Raw genomic sequence first — 18,520 nt, forward strand, 5'->3', positions numbered from 1 at the left:
AAGACGAAATATAAGAATGGGAACCATGAAATTCCAAGAAGAGAACATAGGCAGAACACTGACATAAAGCATAACAGTATTTTCTTGGCTCAGTCTCCTAAAGCAAAAGAAATAAAAGCAAAAATAAACAAAGGGGACCCAACTAAACTTAACAATGTTGGCACAGCAAAGTATACCATTGACAGAAATGAAAAGATAACCTAGTGAATGGGGCAAAATAATTGCAAATAATATGATGGATAAGGGATTAATATCCAAAATATACAAACAGCTCAAATAACTTCATGTCAAAAAACCAAACAACCCAATGAAAAAGGGCAGAAGACCTCAATAGGCACTTTTTCAAAGAAGATATACAAATGAGCATGTGAAAAGATGCAAAATTCAACTAATTATTTGAGAAATGCAGATTATGTTCTTTGTTTTATTTTTTGGGTTTTTTTTTCTTTTTCTTTTTTTCGCTGCATTGTGCAGTATGCTGGATCTTAGTTCCCCAATCAGGGATCAAACCTACACACTGCAGTGGAAGCATGGAATCTTAACCACTGGACCACCAAGGAAGTCCCAGATTATGTTTATTTTTAATAATTAAATTAAGGCAGTGACTTGATAGTTCAGTTAATAAAGTGGACCCTGCTCTTAGTACTCTTCAGACTTCTGTCGTAGTCTCCCAGATACTCACATCCATCTCTGTGTGCTCCCAATGACATGTTTGTCAATTACTGTCACCACTGGAAATATGCCCTGTTCTTTCTTCTTCTTCCCCTCTTACAGCTCCCATTCCTCATATCATTTGCCCGGGAATCCACTTGGTGATTTCTTCCTTTTCTACTGCCCATAATGGTATCTGCAGAATCCGTATCATAGATGTTGACTCTCTCTGTTCTTAAAGCTTTTGACCTCGGGAAGGCAGAGCATTGCTGTGTTCCATGCCTGGGTGGGCAGGAGGGAACCCTTGTCTGCACTTGTCACTGGGCTCTGCAGTAGCTCCACTTGTATCCAAAGCCTTGCAGAATCTGTTGGGTCTTGCTCTTCACTTGTCTGACTATAGGTACCTGAGTCAATTCCAAAGCACTAGGAAGGAACAGGCACCACCTACTTATTAGTCTTATACATTTTCCCTGTGATCCCCATTCTTGGAATTCAAACTCCTTTTCTTCTTCCTGTTCTTGGCTTCCAGACCTTGATAAGTTGGCTGTTTTGAGATATTAGTCTGCCATCTTCTTAGTCTGGCGGCTTTCTGAATAAAGTCATATTTCTTGCCTCAACACCTCATCTATAGACTTACTGGCATGTCATGAGGTGAACTGAGAGAGTCTGGACTTGGTAACAGGACTTCTCCCATCACCCTTCTCAGGTGCCTCCCAACAAATGATTTCCTCCAAGGAGACTTCATATGATAAGCCAGCTCCTTCAGGAACCGTCAAAGAAGGGACTTGTTGGTATTATGGCATCTCTAGTGACTTAGGAGAGCATCCCACCATCCTTTGCCCCAGACCTGAAAGAGGAGTCCTGGGGACCACACTGCTTAGTAGAAGAGATGGGAGAAGAAAAGCCACCACCTTTCCAGGGACAGTACAAGATAGCAGGTACTACCTACATTGGCTGCAGCAGACCTGAGCAATATTGCATGATTTTCAAGGTGCCAAGATGTGGTTGGATTCCCTCTTAAATCCCCTTTCTTAGTTTCTGATTCCTTTGCTTGAAATTAGCCTGCTTAGCTTTGAGAAATGGACTATTTCTTGCCATATCAGTAAACAAATGATGTCACAGCCTCCTAGTGATTGCAGCCCTCCAGTGTGAGCCTGTGAGCCCTGAGGAAACTAAGGAAGGAAAAGAATACCTTCCACTAGCAGCCATCAGACTGCTGTCACTCCCTGTGGTGAGCCCTGTGGAAACTCAGTATGTGAAAATACAGGATACTGGCCCCAGATAGCTGAGGTGCACATCAAAGGAATGACTTCTGTGAGCCCAGACTCTTGCATCTTTTCATATATAAAGAAGTGCTAAATTCCTTAACCTGGCCTATCTGGTTTTCTTTAATTTATGATAATCTTTTGATGTTTTTAGTACCTACCCTTTGTTGCAAAACTTCTATATAACCTGGTTCCCCACCTTGCCTCCTAGGAGCAGTTCTTTCAGGCTTATATGAGTTGCTGTCTCCTGGGCTTGAAGTACTAAAATTCCCACTGAATAAAACATAACTCATCTTTTAGGTTGTGAATATTTTTTTAAGTTGGCAAACTTTTCTGGAGATTGTAGGATATAATAGAAAGAATGCTGACTGGTGACTGCTGCTAATCAACTGTGTGTTCTTCCATAAGAGAATTCCCATTCTGGACCTCAATTTCTTCTTCTGCAAAATTGGGGAGAGGTTGGAATGAGAGCATTTTGAGTCCCTTTATGATCTGACATTCTATATAGCCAGGCTTTAATTCTGTTCAAGTGTAAATGATTTTTACCCTTCAGAGAACCCACATTATGCATTGTCAGCCACTTTCTTCAGAAGAGGACCATCTCAGAGATGTCTCTGAGCATGAATTAGGATGGGAAGTGAGTCCCTGAGAACCGGGTAACTGAGAGATATGGAAATGGGTGCCAAGACTAAGGAAGATGTAATAGCCTGAGACAAACTTTCTATACTTTACATAGCCATCTTATAAAAGAGTATAAAAATTCTGCAGTTCCCGAATATGTAAAGTGAGGGCAGAGATACCAAGATAAGCTGTTACAGCAAGATGAGTTTTTCCAAAGCAAACTTATGGGGGCTAGGCTATCCTCTGTCTTCCTGGTTGGCTTAGTGGTAAAGGATTCTGCCTACCAATGCAGAAGAGGTGAGACAGGGGTCCCATCCCTGGGTCAGGAAGATCCCCTGGAGGAGGAATGGCAACCCACTCCAGTATTCGTGCCTGGAAAATCTCATGGACGGAGCAGTCTGGTGGGCTACAGACAATGGGGTCACAAAGAGGCAGACACAACTGAGCTCACATGCATGTAGGCTATCCTCAGCCTTGATCTAGCCTGAGATCCACCCAAGTATGGATGGGGGAAGATTGTAGAGACGGATCCCAGTGGAAGAGCTTGAAACAGGGAGGAGTCAAAATTGACTCTTCTGGGCTAGATCTGTTTCTTTGGCCACTTTTGTTATTATAATCACATAAAATGGCCTGGCTCAGAGAATCCTGTCCCTCTGCCTGACCATTAAGCTAAAGTGCCTTTGTTCAGAACCCTATCCACCTGTAGATGGCAGGAAGGAAGACATTAACACATTCCCTTTCCCGAGGCTTGCCATTTTAGGAGATACATGCAAGATTAAACGACCCTTTTCACTTTGTTTCTTCATCTCCCCCCACCTCTGATCCATAAAAGAACCTGGCATCCAGACCCCGAAAAGATGGTTATTTTGAGACATTAGTCTGCCATCTTCACAATCAGCAGTTTTCTAAATAAGACTGGATTCCTTGCCTCAACACCTTATCCCTCGAATTCACTGGCCGGCCTCTTGTGCAGTGAGCAGAGTGAGTGTGGACATGGTAACAAGCTGATGATGTGTCCTGCTTTCACGAAAACCCGCAGAGGCTCAGCAGTTGGACACACCTAATAACTGAAGGAATAGTCTTTCTTTAAGAAAGGTTTCCTCTTCCATAGCTCTTGAGACATCCATCTAGAAGGATGTGACTCTCCTGTTGCCCTCCAAATTCTTTTCCCAGTAGGAGTGATTGCTTCAGGGGCAGCCAGTCTGACTGAGACTTAAAGAAGCCATATCCTGAGATGAGTCATCAAGAGATGCCTTTCTTGGAATGATTACTGCTCTGCTGTTTGGCATTTGATCAATTGCTGAGCTTTTCAAGAGATGCCCTGCCTAAGGATATCCTTTCCCTAGGAACTCTAGTTCTGCAGGGTGCTAATCTGCTTTCAGTGAAAAAGTTCTGTGGTCAAATACTTTCGGGAAATAGTGGGTTAAAGGAAGTTGACAAGGTTTCTTAATAACTGGACCATATAGATCCATTAACATGCTGATATGCCATAAGATTTTCCATCAGGAGAATGTAGTATGCAGTGATTTCCAAACTTATGAGAATGGTAAGCCTATTTTCTTCCCTGATGTGTTTACTAAGACACCTGGGTAAACATAAGCCTTTATAAAGTAGGAGAACCCTTTGGCAGTGGCTCTCAAACTTTGCTGCCCAATGTAATCAACTGGGGATTTAAAAAATATGGATGTCTGGCTTGTACACTCAAATATTCTGGATTAATTGTTTAGGGATACACTCTGGGCCTCAGGTTTTAAAAACTTCCCAGGTGATTCTATTATGCAGTAAAGTTGAGAATCATTACCCCAGATCCTCTTCTCTTGTGCCATCTTCCAAACGGGCTTAGTCAGCAGAGCACTGACTTGGCTCACATCATTGTTTTGCCACCAAGTAGCTGCATAGCCTTCTCTGTAGCTATGTTTTTAAGATTTATGTGACAACAAAACAAAACAAAACAAACAACAAAACATAAACCCACCCTGATGGTCTTAGACCTCCTAAAAGGAAGGAAAGTACTGATGGGGCTTCAGAAAAATGGTGCTCTTCAAGGATATGCCTTTGTTATTTTACTTTACAGTACATTGTATGGGCTTCCCAGGTGGCTCAAGAGGTAAAAAATCTGCCTGTCAAGGCAGGAGACTCAGGAGACTTGGGTTTGATCCCTGGGGTGGGAAGATCCTTAGAGGAGGAAATGGCAACCCACTCCAGTATTCTTGCCTGGAAAATGGACAGAAGAGCCTGGTGGGTTACAGTCTATAGGGTTGAAAAGAGTCGGACATGACTGATCACGCCCACGTACACACACACAGCACAGCGGATCTAGCAGGACTAGAGTGCCTGAGAATGCTTCCCAAGGCACCATGTCTAGATCTAATTTTTGAAGATTAATTTATCAGAACCCCCTGCAGTGCCTGTTAGCAATGCAGATGCCTGTGCCCTCTGGCATAGACACTGCACCAGAATCTACGGATGTGGAACAATAGTATTCACGTGTTAAATCAATTCCCTGCGTAAAGCTTCTGCACGCTGAGTTTGAGAAGCAGTGCCCTGGAGCAGAGGCAGGTCACGTTAAGAGTGTGCTCAGTTTGCCTGGGGGAAGTCTGCTCAGGACCCGCTCACATCTGCCTTTGCAATTATCATCTTGACCCTTCCACTCTGAAGATTCTCTTCCTGTCAAATGGCGAACTATCAGAGTCACCAATTACAGCATTTCTTGGCCATGGCGGAGGAAAAGCGTGTGTTTACAAAACAGCCTCCTTTGGCGATCAGGTCTTCAAACGGTTAAGAATCTGCCTGCAATGCAGGAGACCTGGGTTCGAGCCCTGGGTTGGGAAGACCCCCTGGGGAAGGGAAAGGCTACCCACTCCAGTATTCTGGCCTGGAGAATCCCATGGACAGAGGAGCCTGGAGGGCTACCATCCATGGGGTGGCAAAGAGTCAGACATGACTGAGCGACTAAGCACAGCATATAGTTGGCTAGGGCGTCACTGTGCAGAACGCCTGATGAAATTCTCAACTGACATACAGAAAACCTTCAGAGAAATATTTTCTTTTGGTACAAGGTAGAAATGAGACAAGGAATCATCTGCATCAGACCCTGGTGGCAAGATGTAGGATGGGGCTTTGGGAGTTTGAAATTAAAGAGAAAACTTCAAAGATATTAGACATTTTGGTGGGAAGATAAATTGTCTTTCCCTGGAGAATTACCCTGGGGACCAATTATGGCATGATGCTAGGGCAGCAAGTACAAAAAGCAACACCGGAAAGGTCTAGTGCTGGATCAGAAGCTCAGAAACAGAGGCTGGTCCCCAGGCCCTGATATCCTGGGATAAGTCTAAAAAACATCCTGGGTAACTCTAATGTCAGGGATGTATTGTTTTGTCGAGGGTGAGAGGAATTCCATGAAGTTAGAATAAGACATAGTGATTCTGGAAGCAACCCCCCATGAACCAAGTTGCTGGGATTACGGACTCACGCTGCATTTTTGTCCATTTAAAGAGAACAAAGACAAAATACCTGAAATCCAAAGAAGAAAAGTGGCTTGTCCTGGGTCATATGTCTAATGTGAGTGAGCTAGACCCCAGGTCTCCTCTAGATCAGCCCGTCACTGACAGAGGAAACACTAAACAAAGAAAGAAGACACCAGTGAAGTGGAAATCAGGTAAGCTTGGTTCACGCCTCTGCTTGTGCTTCAAAATCTAATTTCTATTCTTTGTTATTATGTCTAATGGGTCAGCTTAGTTTTGGCCTGGCTGCTGGTACATCAGGTAAGCAAACATGACTGACACCCTCCTTTACAGCCCGATTCTAGAACTCCATTAAGAGCCCTCAAATTCATTAACCCAGATTCCTCTACCAGTGCTTGGGCAACGCCAGGCTGCAGAAATAGTTCTGCTTTCAGAGTTGGATGCTGCTTATTATCAAGGGCTTCCCCGGTGGCTCAGCAGGTAAAGAATCCGCCTGCAATGCTGGAGACCTGGGTTTGATCCCTGAGTTGGGAAGAAGCCCTGGAGAAGGGAAAGGCTACCCACTCCAGTATTCTGGCCTGGGGAATTCAGTCCATGGAGTTGCAAAGAGTCAGATAGGACTGAGCGACTTTTACTCACTTATTATCACTGCTGCTTTTACCAGGGACTGTGAGAACAACCAACAATGCTTATGGAGCTTTGTGAGGCGCTAAAAGGAGCTTATGTTTGCTCTTTGGAGTCAAAGTTTAATGCAAGTACTTGCAAAAACCAAAAAACAAAACAAAACAAAACAAAACAAAACAGGAAACCCTTGATAAGCCAGCCAACTCTAATTAGGATAACAGCTATTTGTTAAAGATGCAAGTTGTCAGACTGAAAATAGAAATATTCCTATAAGCACAGCTCACTGCTGATTGCTAATGGATTTTTTTTTGTTGTGTTTTTTTTTGTTCATAGAATATAAATTGCCTTTTCTTAAAATGTTCATTTAAAATTTTATATAGCCACCATATATACGTACAGTGCTTCTGCATCTATTTTAATCTTTGCATTAATATTATCTCATAAGCAGGGCTGATATATTGATACCCTTTTGGGAGAAGAGGAAATTGAGGTTCAGAGAGGTTAAGTGCCTTGTGAAAGATCAAACAGCTAATTGGGGACAGAGTTGCAAACACAAAAGCTGCCTTGTGGGGGTGGGGAAGGAGAGGGAGGGGTGAGTTGAGAGAGCAGCATTGAAACATATACATGATCATATGGAATAAAGTAGATAGTTTGTGGGAGGTTGCTGTATAACACAGCTTAATCAGGTGCTCTGTGACGACCTAGGGGGCGGATCGGGTGAGGGGTGGAGGGGAGGTTCAGGAGGGAGGGAGCAAATGCGTACTTATGGCTGATTCACCTTGCTGTATGTCAGAAACCAACACAACATTGTAAAGCAATTATCCTCCAATTAAAAATAAACAGAAGCCTGCTTGTAGGGGGGATATATGCATACATAGAGCTGATTCACTTTGCCATATGGCAGAAGCTAACACAACTTTGTAAAGCGACTATACTGCAATCAAAATTAATTTAAAAAAAAAGAGCTGACATAGGTTAATTACTTGGTCTTCATTCTTAGTATAAGGGAAGCATTCAATAGGTTTTAAACTTAAATTAAAAAATTTTTACACTGTTGTGTTGATTTCTGCTCCTTAAAAATCTAAGAACAGATCTACCATATGACCCAGCAAACCCACTCCTGGGCATATTCCCTGAGAAAACCATAATCAAAAAGAGATATGTACCCCAGTATTCACGGCAGCACTGTTTCCAATAGCCAGGGTGTGGGAGCAACCTAGATGTCCATGGGCTGATGAAAGGACAGATAAGTTGTGGTCAATATATGTGGTGGGCGCTTTCATGACTTTTTATCCTATACGGCAGTGAGCCCTGTATTTGCCCATTTCCACAGTAGGCTGCCAAGTTTGTTGATGTCCAGAGCTTTATCTATCGGACACTCAGCTTAAATCTCTTTCTTTAAAATGGCTTGAACGTCTCTTCAGGGATCCCCTTATGGGGCACTGGGTTCTCCGCCTTCACCCGCAAACCGCTGAGTGGATGCCTGGGAGGAATTCCACGGTAGTGACGGAATTCTTCTTGACAGTGTTTGCTGACCATCCCGCCTGGGGGCTTCCGCTCTTCGCGGTCTTTCTGGGTTTCTACCTGCTCACTCTGCTGGGGAACTGTGGAATGATCCTGCTGATCCGCCAGGATCGCCGGCTGCACACCCCCATGTACTTCTTCCTTGGCCACCTCGCCCTCGTGGACATCTGCTACTCGTCCACCGTCGTCCCCCAGGCGCTGGTGGTCCTGCTGGAACGCGGCATGGTCCTCTGCAGGGCGCGCTGCGCCGCCCAGTTCTTCCTCTTCACCTTCTTCGCGTCCATGGACTGCTACCTCCTGGCGATCATGGCCTACGACCGCTGCGTGGCCGTGTGCCGCCCCCTGCTCTATGCGGCCATCGTGACCGAGAAGGCCCGCTGGGCTCTGGTCGCGGCGGCGTACGCGGCGGGCTTCTCCAGCGCCTTGATTCGCACGGTCACCGCCTTCACGCTCTCCTTCTGCGGGAGCAACCAGATCGACTTTATTTTCTGCGACCTCCCGCCTCTGCTAAAGCTCTCGTGTGGGGACAGCTACACCCAGGAGGTGGTGATCATTGTGTTCGCCGTTTTGGTTATGCCCGCTTGTATCCTGGTCATCTCGGTTTCCTATCTGTTCATCGTCCTGGCCGTCGTGCGGATGCGCTCCCCCGGGGGCCGGGCCAAGACCGTCTCCACCTGCGCCTCCCACCTCGCCGCTGTGGCGCTCTTCTTTGGGACGCTCATCTTCATGTACCTGCGGGACAACACGGGCCAGTCCTCGGAGGCCGACCAGGTGGTGTCCGTGCTCTACACGGCGGTGAGCCCTATGCTGAATCCTCTCATTTACAGCCTGCGGAACAAGGAGGTCACGGAGGCGGTCTTGAAATCCTTGGGCCGATCGAAGGTTTCCGGAAGGTTCTAGATGGGCCTTCATCAGCTATGTCACTCCTTAGTTGCTCCACCTTTCCCGTCTTCCCTCAAGTATCACCTACTTGGGGAGATTTTCCCCAGATGACCTTATTAAACTGGCACCTAACATTCCATCTCCATTTTCTGATTTACGGTGTCATGCAACACTTGTCAGGGCTTTCCTGGTGACTCAGTGGTAAACAATGTCTGCCTGTGATGTTGTAAGGATGCGGGAATGCTGGCTCAACCCCTTGGTCAGGAGAATCCCCTGGAGGAGGGCATGGTGTTGTCCCACTCCAGTATTTGTGCCTGGAGAACCCCCTGGGCAGAGGGGCCTGGTGGGCTACAGTCCTAGGATCCAAAAGAGTGGAGAAGAGTAGGACACATGCACATAATACTTGTCAGGATCTGATGCGCTATGTTATAAATATTTGATATTGTCTAGTCCTCACAACTAGAAAGTGAACCACGTGAGAGGAAGCACTTTTATCTGTGAGATTCATTTCTGTATGCCCCGGGGCTTAGCAAAGCACCGACCACACAAAAAGCTCTCAATAAATATTTGTTGAGTGTATGAATTTATCTAAGCTTCCAGTGTCAACCTTTAAGTTCCAAGTTCTTCCGTCAGAGTTTTCTTATCTGCCAAGTGAGTTTACCTAATGTAAAGGACCATAATTTTGAGGATTCAATGCATGAATGGGTAAGAACCATGTCGATCTTATTCCCTAGCATCTGTTGACTGTAATGCATTGCCTGGCACAACTGATGAATGAAACAAATTAAAAAAACCTATCTACCAATGCAACTATGTTTTGATCCAAAGGGATTTTCCAAACCCCATCATTTATGTTTTCACTATTTCTCTTCTTATTGCTTCTGTGGGTTTTGAATGATGATAATATGAATATTAGTGATGATAATGATGGATAGATAGCAATGATCAAGATTTATTAGGCATTTATCACCTTCCAGGAATTGTGATGTCTGCTCCAGGAATTATTTGATTTAATTCTTTCCAAAACACTGTGAAGCATGTTTTGTTATTATTCCTTCTTTATAGGTGTAGGAGGCCCCTGGGGACTTAGAGTTGAGTAATTGTGCCAAAGTCAGCGAGCAAAGGCTAGAGTGAGGTTCCCTCACACCCCACCCAAAACCTGAGCCCATCACTGCCACGCACACAGTCTCCTACTACGATCTATTTCCCACCCTCTGTAATTACTCAGTCTGGAATTTATTGTTATTGCCATTTTCTTTTTCCTCTTACCTGGTGAAGAAAAGATAAAAGGCTAGTCTGTAGAGGTAGGAGGCAGTCAGCAACATTTATTTTATAGCCCTGATGTGCTGGTACTTTGTAATATGGAAGTGTGTGTCAGTGTGGGGGGTGTGTGTGTGTGTACACATGCAGTTGTGTATGAGAAAATGAAGTGCACAGATTAAATAGGCAGTGACTTCTGAACTCTAGGACCTTTCATTTTAAGGACATAATAACAAAAATTTTAGAAAAGAGTTGGGTGGACATGTTTCGGAAGATACTGGGAGAAAATTACAGCTGTGGCCAAGAGATGTGGATTCACACATCAGCCTTTGCTCGTGTTTTTGTGCAAATCACTTCACTTGCGGTGATGCAACTCCATGGAGAGCATCTTGATCATTTTTCAAATATTAGCTGCCATGTGTTGTTCCCTGACCCATCAGCTTTTGTCATAGGTGATAAGAGGCATTTTTGTATTGTGGAAAGAGCTCAGAATTTGGTACCAAAGTGTCTAGTCTGTCACTTCTTAGCCCATTATGGCTTCAGATTCGTTAAGGCTTATCAGCCTGCTTTCTCAGCTATGAAGTAAGATTTACTGAGCATTTACTGTGGGCCAGGTTTCACGTGCATCTCATTTGTCCTCACAGCTTGGCGCATGTAGAGGGTGGGAAAGTGCTGGGTGGCGTTCATAAGCATAAACGTGAATTCATAAACAGCACTTTCATGGTGATTGTCCCAGACCTCACAGTGCACATGTACCGATGGGTGGAGGGACCCACAGCTGATCAGTGGACATCTTCATTTCAGAACCATCTGGAACAGTATTTCCTGGGCCAGGATTAGCCTTGGATCCAGACACCTTCTGAAGTAAAGAGTTCACTAGTAGATTTTAAACTAGTCATCAAGCTGGCATAAATTTAAATGCACACTTAAGCTAACAGAAGACACTAGGCTAAAAGCTTTACATGAACCATTTATTTTAGTCCTCCCAACAAATTTAATGGAAAGTAATTATTACTGACCTCATTTCCAAAAGGAAGAAATTAAGACCCAAAGAGACTGTGTAACTTGCCCAAGTATCAAGAAACTGACAGACCAGGGAAGATGTGATCTCAAGTGTCCAAAGTATGTCCTCTTAAATGATATCCACACTTCTGTATTTTTCCCTCTCTTTCTTCAGGCCATAGTACTCAGTTGCAGTTTGCTTCAGAGGCATCTGAATTTCAGTTGCTTTCTTGGTCTCAATGTTTGGTGGGTCTGGGCTGGCGTGGATGCGTCTAATGGACTGACATAGATATGAAATTCATGGAACTGATGTTTGCCTTCTTGTAGGGCAGTGATGTGAATCGGAGAATTTGCAGCTCCCTCAGAAAGAGCAGGATTGACTCAGATGAACTATTGACTTCTAAAGACCTTCTAGAGCACCTCTGGAGTCAAAGCGTCCTCCAATAAGTAGTTCATTAGCATGGGGTCTCCGAACTATCTTCCTGATGGCTCAGACACTAAGGAATCTGCCTGCGATTCAGGAGACCTGGGTTCGACCCCTGGGTAGGGAAGATCCCCTGGAGAAGGAAATGATGACACCACTTCAGTATTCTTGCCTGGAGAATTGCATGGACAGAGGAGCCTGGTGGGCTGCAGCCAGTGGGGTCACAGAGAGTCAGACACGACTGAGCAACTAACACTTTCACTTTCATGAGGTCTTCAAACAGTTGTCAAACTTATCTCCATATCTTCTTTTCCCATCTTTAATGACTGTCTAAGAAGTCAAGATTCCTTTCCAAACACGGATCATTGCTATTTCCCACCGTTTAACAGCATTAAAACATGTAATTTATTATTTTCTTGTATTTATCATCTATCTTCATCATCATCATCTATTCATTATCTATTTATCATCTATCTATTATATCCATCTATCTATATATATTTTCTATATCTATCTACCTATTCATCTATCATTTCATCAGATATGATTCAAAGGATGTGCCTGAAATCCCTTCTGATTTACAAAAACTTTTTAAAAACAGCTTCACTGAGGCAGAATTGACAAGCAATAAATTGCATATTAAGTGTACAATTTGGTAAGTTTTGACATGTGAATACACTCAGGAAACTGTCTCCACAATGAAGATAATGGACATATCATCACTCCTCAAAGTTTCTTTTGCCCCATCCTACTTTCTTGAATGTGCCCCTTCCCACCACCCACCCCTTCATAAACCCAGGCAACCACTCATCTGCTTTTTTCACTATCCATTAGTTACAGTGTCTTAGAATTTATGTAAATTTTATATAAATGAAATGCTTGACTTTTTTCACTTAGCAGGATTATTTTCAGATGCATTAGTGTTGTTGTGAGTATCAGTAGTTCATCCCTTGTTATTGCTCTTTCATTGCATGAATATACTAACCACTGCATGGTTAGTTTATTCCTTCACCTATTGATCTGCATTTTGGTTGTTCCTGGTTTTTGGCTCTTTTAAAAAAAGCTGCTGTGAACACTCCTGAAAAGTCCTTTTATGGATACACACTTTCATTTCTCTCAGGTAACTATCTAGGGCAAGAATTGTTGGATCATATGGGAGATGTATGATTAACTTTTTAAGAAACTGCCAAACTGTTTTCTAAAGTGGTTGTATCACTTCGCATTTCCACACCTTCCACATCCTCTTCAACGCTTGGTATGGCCATCGTCTTCTAATGTTAGCCTTCTAGTGGGTTTATATGGTACTTCACTGTGATTTTAGTTTGCATTTCCCTGATGAGTAATTACATCGATATTTAATTTTTAAATGTGGTCACTTGCCTTTAGTAAGTCTTTTGTGAAGAGTCTGTTCAAATCTTTTGCCTGTTTTAAGTGGGCTTTCTGTTTTCTTATAATTAATATGTAAGAGCTCTTTATACTTCTAGATACAAGTCCTTTATCAGATATATGATTTGCAAATATTTTCTCCCATTTTCTACATCATTGCTTGTGTTATTTTTTTTTTTTTTTTTTCCCTGGGTCTAGGGTACTTTTATTGATGGTACACGACAAGGCAGGGCTCCCTAAGCCCCTCCTCTTCCTCAGGGCCTCGGGGATGGAAACTGTGGAGGTCGGGAGCTCGTGTTATTCTTAACAGTGTCCTTCAGAGAGTAAATGCTTTTCATTTTGATGAAGTCCCACATATCAATTTTGTCATTTATAGATTGTGCTTTTGGTATCATATTTAAGAAACATTTGCCTGTCTCCATGGTCGCAAAGATTTCCTCCTTTGTCTTCTAGAAGTTTATAGTTTAGGTTTTACGTTTATGTGCAGGACCCATTTTGAGTTGAGTTTTGTATATGAAACAAGGCTTAGGTTGAAATGAACAGTTCTGCATATGGACACTCAGATGTTCCAGCATCATTTGTTGAAAAGACTGTCTTTTCTCCACTGAATTCCCTCTGCGCCTTTGTCAAGAATCAGTTGTCCGTGTATGTGGGCCCATGTTTGGGCTCTTCTGTTTCAGTGATGTATTTGTATGCTTTTACTCCGGTACCCCACTGACTTGAATACTAATGTCAGAAATGAGGCAGTGCTTGTCCTTCAACTTCAGCCATTTTCATAATCATTTTAACTATTTTAGGCCCTCTGAATTTCCATATCATTTTTAAAATCCAATTTTTCAATTTATGCAAAGATGTCTTTTGCAATTTGATTGAGATTTCATTGAATCTGATTGATCAATTTGGGGACAATTGACATAATACCAATACTGATTCTTCTGACCCATAAGACTGATGCATCTCCTTTTATTTTAGCCTTCTTTAATTTCTGTGTTTTGTACTTTATAGTGTATAGATTTTTCAATTCATTTGTCAGATTTATCCTTAAATATTCTATTACTTTTGATGCAATTGTAATGGTATTGATTTTTAAATTTCAGTTTCAACTGTTCCATGCTTGTGGAAATGCTATTGATTTTTTTATATTGCTCTGACAACACTGCTAAACTTACTTATTAAATCTAGTAGTTTTTTGCCGATTCCAATGAATTTTCTACTTAGAAAATCATATAAATAATGTTTTTTTCCTTTCTAATTTAAGTGACTTTCGTTTTCTTGCCTTACTGTATTGGCTAGAACCTTTGATACAATGTTTCTCTGTGTTTTAATTCCAAATTTGCTACCATAAGTTCTCCTTGGGCGCTGTTTTCTGAGCCTGTGGCATATTATTTTATTTTATATATTTTTGTTATTTTTATTTCTTTAATTTTTCCAGCTTTATTGAGATGTAATTGACATATAGTATATGTTTAAAGTGTACAAAATAATGATTTGATTATATATATTGAAATGATTACTACAATTAGTTAACATCCATCACCTCAGTTCAGTTCAGTTCAGTCGCTCAGTCAAGTCCGACTCTTTGCAACCCCATGAATCACAGCACTCTAGGCCTCCCTGTCCATCACCAACTCCCGGAATTTTCCCAAACTCATGTGCATTGAGTCGGTGATGCCATCCAAACATGTCATCCTCTGTCATCCCCTTCTCCTCCTGCCTTCAATCTTTCCCAATATCAGGATATTTTCCAGTGAGTCAGCTCTTCACATCAGGTGGCCAAAGTATTGGAGTTTCAGCTTCAACATCAGTCCTTCCAATGAACACTCAGGACTGATTTCGTTTAGGATGGGCTGGTTGGATTGCCTTGCAGTCCAAGGGACTCTCAAGAATCTTCTTCAACACTACAGTTCAAAAGCATCAGTTCTTTGGTGCTCAGCTTTCTTTATAGTCCAACTCTCACATCCATACTGGAAAAGGCAATGGCAACCCACTCCAATATTCTTGGTAGGCTACAGTCCATGGGGTCGTGAAGAGTCGGACACGAATGAGTGACTTCACTTTCACTTTTAGTCTCTCACTTTTCATTATGCAGATTTTTCACAGATGACTTTTACCAGGTTAAGGGAGCTCCCTTTGATTCCTAGTTTATTGAGAGATTTTTTTCCCCCCTAAAATCAAGGATGAATAATGGATTTTGCCCATAATCAATTTCTGCATCCATTAGCATGATCACACAGTTTTTTATTTTTTGTTTTTTAATATGGTGAGCTACATTGATTGCTTTTGAAATGTTAAACAATTCTTGTGTTTCTAAGAGAAACTGTACTTGATCACAGTGAGAAATCCTTTGATTACCAAAGAAAGTAGAAGATGTTCCTGAGTATTCTTAGCTCATTAAAAGGTCACCAAGGGTATTGCCTAAAGTCATAGGCCAGTTTTAAATGGGATTCGTCATTCTGAGTCATCTGAATTCCTCTGTTAAAAAGAGACTACAGAGAGAGACATAAGCCATGGAAGCAAGACAGAGGCAAATGAGAAATCTGAGGTGTTGCCATCTTCTGAGGAATATGTCCTGAAGGAGGCATTCCCAATCTGAATTCAGCCCTGAGGATGTAGATCTGGTGGGGAGATGGCTAAGGATGAGAGCAGCATGGACTGAGGAGCGCAGATGGGGACGTGTGGTTTCCGGAGTGATGGTGGCCCCTGCGGGTTTGAGACAGGTGACCCCCCTTCTTTGGAAGAGCTTTCACCTCCTTCCTCCATCGTCCTGACTCTGGTCTGTTTCCCTGCCTCCTGGGCCGCTGCTCCTCAGCCTCCTTTGCTGGCTCCTTACTTCTGACTATCAGAGTCATCCAGGACTTAGTCGCAGGTCTTCCTCTCCCTCTGAGGTCACTCCTTGGGTAATTTCATCCCGTCTTATGGATTTAGGTACTTGAAGTATTTAAATAAAATGCAAATTCTTTGCTATGATCTCCAAGATTCAAGCAGGTTGGGTACCTAACTACCTCCAGGACTATATCTATGTACCCTCCCTTTCCCCCTAGTCCAGTGCACTTACTGTTCCTTCAGGACGTCAGACATGTTCTCATATTAGGATCTTTTTTTATTTATTAAAGGATCTGCTCTTCCTTTTTCTTGGAATGTTACTCCTCAAGATGACTCATGGCTTACTCCTTAAGTTTATTCAGGTCTCAGCTCAAACACCTAAGACAAGCCTTCCTCCACCCCTGAACTTCCCTCCCTAAAACAGCTATTCCAGCTTGTGACACTGTCTGTCCCCTGATCCCGTTTCACTTCTTATCACAGGCCTTCTAGTTCCCTCATAGTATGGCCAACATTTATTTATATGTTCATTGTCCGTCTCATGCATTATAAAGTAAGAGCTGGGAAAGAAATGGTGCTGCCTTATTTTGACTCTCACTAAATACTAAAATTATTTGTTAAGTGAATAAATATATGGACATTTACTGACACTTTATACAGTAGGTTTTACAAATTATTCTTACTAGATATATGAATTTTTTCCTACACATTTCTGAGGCATTTATGTTACCTACAGTTAAATAGCAGAGGTTTTTGTTAATTTATTCATAGAACCACAAGTCAGCTTTTCTCAAGTAAGACTAACACAAAAGAACAATTATGGCATAAAATTCAATTTATCTGTGCTTTGAACAAATCTGTATGCTTTCTAAATCTAATGACATGAATTATTGCCTAAATATTGTCTTTGTTTATCAAATCTTAAAAATCATTTAAATTTTTTGTCAGTTTCTCTCTTTAGTTTGTGAGTGTATTAAGGGTATAGACTGAATTATTCATTCTTTTGAACCAGGGCCAGACTCAGAGCCTGGTGAACAGAAGGTTTATAATAGGTGTTTGTTGAAAATGACGAATAGAGGAATGATTCAGGGAAATACAAGAATTTAGGTACAGATTTATGCCTTTCTTCTGTGAAAACCTGTCAAGGTTTTCATAAAAGCTTGTGATTCCTTATTTCCTTAATCAACTGTCTTTTGTGTCCCAAACTTAATCTTCATTTAATTTTTCAGGCAAGCTTCCAACCTGCATTCAAGCCTATTTCTAGCCAACTCAGCTTCTCCATTACTCACAGCAGATGGAGCAATATCTTAGAATGAATGCACCTTCTGTAGGACCTATAAGACAGAGGTAATATAGGTCCAGGACAGGCCCATGGGGATGAGGCCCAGTTCAAACCAAATGACGGAGGTCTGACCATCATGGTACTTATTCCATCAAACATGGGCTCGATAAAACCAGAATAAAGAGACAAAGTTATAGCTCTGCCTTATTGATGTTTATGTAGCTGAGAAGATTCTGGTACCATGGTATCCATGATGACTTAATAGGCAAGACAGCTTATCTTCCTTAATATAAAAAAAGCACTTTTTGTTCCTAAAATGGTGGCTACAGTAAAATGTTAAAATGAAATAATGTGTGTGTGTGTGTGTGTGTGTGTGGCAGGGGTGTGGTATGTATGTACCCAGTCACGTCCAACTCTTTGTGACCCCACACACTGTATCCTGCCAGGCTCTCTGTCCAGGGAATTTTCCAGGCAATAATACTGGAATAGGTTTCCATTTCCTATTCCAGGGGAACTTCCTGATCCAGAGATTGAACCCACGTCTCTTACATCCCCTGAAAGCGCAGGCGAGTTCTTTACCACCGACACCGCTGGGGAAACCCCAGAACGATATAGGATGTGATATTAATCACTCTATCCCATGAAACAAAACCAGCATTTTGTTACATACTGTATAACAAACCCCAAAAGTAAGGGACTTAATAATAGTCATTTTATTGTTATCCCTCAGAGTTCTCAGAGTTGACATGCAACCAGGCAGTTTTCACTCAGGTACCTGCCATCAGAGCTGAGGCTGGGATCAGCAGGAGTTTCACTCCCTCGCGTGGCGGGTGCCTGGCAGGAAGGCTCAAAGCCTTGTCGGTTGGAACACCCGGTCCACCCTGCGCATCTCTCTCTGACTTTCTGGTCTCTCCAGCAGGGCGACCTCAGAATAGAGGGACTTCTTCCATGCTAATTCAGGCCCCAGAGTGCATTCTTGAGGGAGTGCTTCAGGAACGTGTACTGGGTTTTCTAAGAGCCTCGGGGATCACGCAGCACCCCTCTGGGATCCTCTGTTGGTCAAAGCCACCCCCACAGTCCTGCGGGTTCAGGGGAGGGCCTCAGACTCCACCTCTTGATGAGGAAGTGGCCAGTCCTTCAAGAGCACGTGGAACGGAAATGTTGTCGCGTCCATTCTTGGAAAACCTAACCTGCCACGGCCGCTGTTAATGTTTTGTTAACTCTCCTCCTTGGCCACAGGGTGTTTTTAAGATGGATGTGTGAAGGACGTGTCCGTTAGGCAGTAGGCATCTACATTCATAAAATCCTGGAGCTG

The 18,520-nt window shown here is 42.7% G+C and overlaps 1 protein-coding gene across 1 annotated transcript; it reads left to right on the forward strand.

The window, feature by feature from the left end:
* The first annotated feature begins 8,104 nt into the window (after positions 1-8,104).
* LOC133064564 (olfactory receptor 9Q2-like) lies at positions 8,105-9,049 on the forward strand. The gene has a single exon (XM_061154832.1). It carries the CDS (start codon positions 8,105-8,107, stop codon positions 9,047-9,049), a length of 945 nt encoding a protein of 314 aa, XP_061010815.1.
* The last annotated feature ends 9,471 nt before the right edge of the window (positions 9,050-18,520 follow it).

The sequence above is a fragment of the Dama dama genome, chromosome 1, assembly GCF_033118175.1.
Source record: "Dama dama isolate Ldn47 chromosome 1, ASM3311817v1, whole genome shotgun sequence".
Lineage (NCBI taxonomy): Eukaryota > Metazoa > Chordata > Mammalia > Artiodactyla > Cervidae > Dama > Dama dama.

Coding starts and splice junctions, on each gene's coding strand:
- LOC133064564 (XM_061154832.1), top strand. CDS start 8,105: ATGCCTGGGAGGAATTCCACGGTAGTGACGGAATTCTTCTTGACAGTG.